Genomic DNA, 2,063 nt, shown 5'->3' with positions numbered 1-2,063 from the left:
GTTGTAGCAAATAATATATACAGTAGGCTACTTTGGAATTAGATTTTTCATAACATATAGCACTTGGCATTGCTAACACTATATTAAACACACAAGTTTCGTACAATGTAGAGTTTAACTACTAATTTATTTAGAAGGAAGAAAACGCTATAAGGAAGAGGCGACAATAGCGCTGCCACGCCAAAGTGTGTGACACGACAAATGGGAGTTGAGGTTGGTGTGACAAGAGCTATCATTGTTAGTACATCTTACTTGCTGGCAGATTTGTCGCTCCAATGCACGTGGCGCGGCGGGTATTGTTGTGGCACACGGACACGAGAAAAAACGTTAGATCTAAAGATATATTTTTAGGATGGATTTTTTGAAAATAATATTTTTAAATAAAAAAATACACATTTGGTGGTCATCGTTGTTCTCGGTAGCTAGGTACTCCCGGAGTCCCTGTTTGCACTTCGGCTGTTCTTTCCTTTTTGCACACAAACAAAAAAGCTTAAGAACTAAATCAACCACCTTTATAACGATTTAGAAACTTTTCACTAAATATTTTTTTATAATATTTGCAATAAAAACATTTTATCCATAATTCTCAAAATAACCTTTCAACAAATATTTCGAAAATAACTCGCGTTGTCCCCAATAAAATTCCACCTAGAATTTCAAAAAGAAAAACAGAGAACAAACAGAGATGGGCAGAAATGGCGAGCATCAAGATGATATCCACCGCCAGCTGTCAAAGCCGTAAAGTGAGCTTACTACATGCATTACATATCCATGTAATTTCCTATAGTAAAATTTAATAATCAATCCATGTAAAGAGTTTAACCGGCACGATCTTGCGTTGGAGAGCATGTATTTTGAGTCGGACGGAGGCAGAAGGAGATCATGATACTTGCTGATGAATCTGCCAGCAGCCAGCAGCGAAGTTGTAGTTGCAGCAGTAAATTTTTGACGATTACTCGCAAATTCTTCTGCATTAGCGATTTAGAATCGACACAAGGATACATCGACTTGTTCGCTGGTGGGTTTTTGACCGATAAACACGACTAGTGCTGATTTATTATGAGAAAAAAATACTATTAACTGACTAATAAACTCTAGCATAAATCAATAAGCGAACAGGGCCGATTAGCTGAAGCGAATCAATCCGGCGCTTCAATTCACCCTCCGCATCTGCCATTTATCACAACTCTACCCTACACAATACAGAATACACACACGGATGCCGAACAAATTGATACATCAGCTGAACTAGCACCCAACTCCGTCGGGCCGGGCGGCGGCGCCGGCGCGGGGTGAGGCTCTGTCTGTGTCTCTGTCTCAGCACGCGTAGTAGTCGACGAGCTCGTCGAGGGACTCCGGCTGCGGGTCCGTGTTCTCCAGCATCCACAGCAGGTGCTCGAACAGCACGACCTCGCAGCCGACGACGGTGGTACCCGCTGCTCCCCCGGCGTCGCCGCCGCCGCCGGTGCGGTCGACGAGCGTCTGGAACAGCGGGTGGTTCACCAGCTCCTGGGCGATGAGGTACCGGCGGCGCGACCTGCCGACATACACCGGGTGCAGGCCCTTGGGCACCTCGTCCGCGCCGTGGAACGACGCGCCGCCGTCGTCCTCGCCGCCGGGGCCGGGCGACGGCGCGCGGGCGCCGATGCGGCTGGACGAGTGCCACCTCTTGATGATGCACCGGAGCTTGGTCAGCCCGCCCTTCGCCATTGCCACGCTCGCTCGGCGGCTCGGCTGCCTCTTTCTTCGTTGGACGCTGCCAATGGAGCGGAGGGAGAGGGGGAGAGTTGAGGAAGACGGTGGTGATGCTAACGATAACGACGAAGGCAGGGGAGGCGACGAACCTGCTGGCTGCATATATAATCGGGAGGAGCCGAAGAGGGACCGAATTTTTTTTTTATTTTTTAATCTTTTTTTTAGTTTTTCATAAATACGTTTCTGGTGGAAAGATTTCAGAATCTGAACACTTAACTTGGCGCCACACGTCTCGGCGCCAGCGTCTCTGGCGCCGAGCTCTTGGGCTCGAGACACACGTGGAGGTAACATGGCAGGGAGCTCGGAGC

At 48.1% G+C, this 2,063-nt stretch overlaps 1 protein-coding gene across 1 annotated transcript; it reads right to left on the bottom strand.

The window, feature by feature from the left end:
- Positions 1 to 1,106: 1,106 nt before the first annotated feature.
- On the bottom strand, positions 1,107 to 1,807 carry LOC136502127 (auxin-responsive protein SAUR76-like). Its single transcript, XM_066497599.1, has one exon. It carries the CDS (start codon positions 1,708 to 1,710, stop codon positions 1,318 to 1,320), a length of 393 nt encoding a protein of 130 aa, XP_066353696.1. The 5' UTR covers positions 1,711 to 1,807; the 3' UTR covers positions 1,107 to 1,317.
- Positions 1,808 to 2,063: the final 256 nt, after the last annotated feature.

Source organism: Miscanthus floridulus, chromosome 13, assembly GCF_019320115.1.
Source record: "Miscanthus floridulus cultivar M001 chromosome 13, ASM1932011v1, whole genome shotgun sequence".
NCBI lineage: Eukaryota > Viridiplantae > Streptophyta > Magnoliopsida > Poales > Poaceae > Miscanthus > Miscanthus floridulus.
Note: the sequence above shows the minus strand (reverse complement) of the source record. Positions and strands in the feature narration are given on the sequence as shown.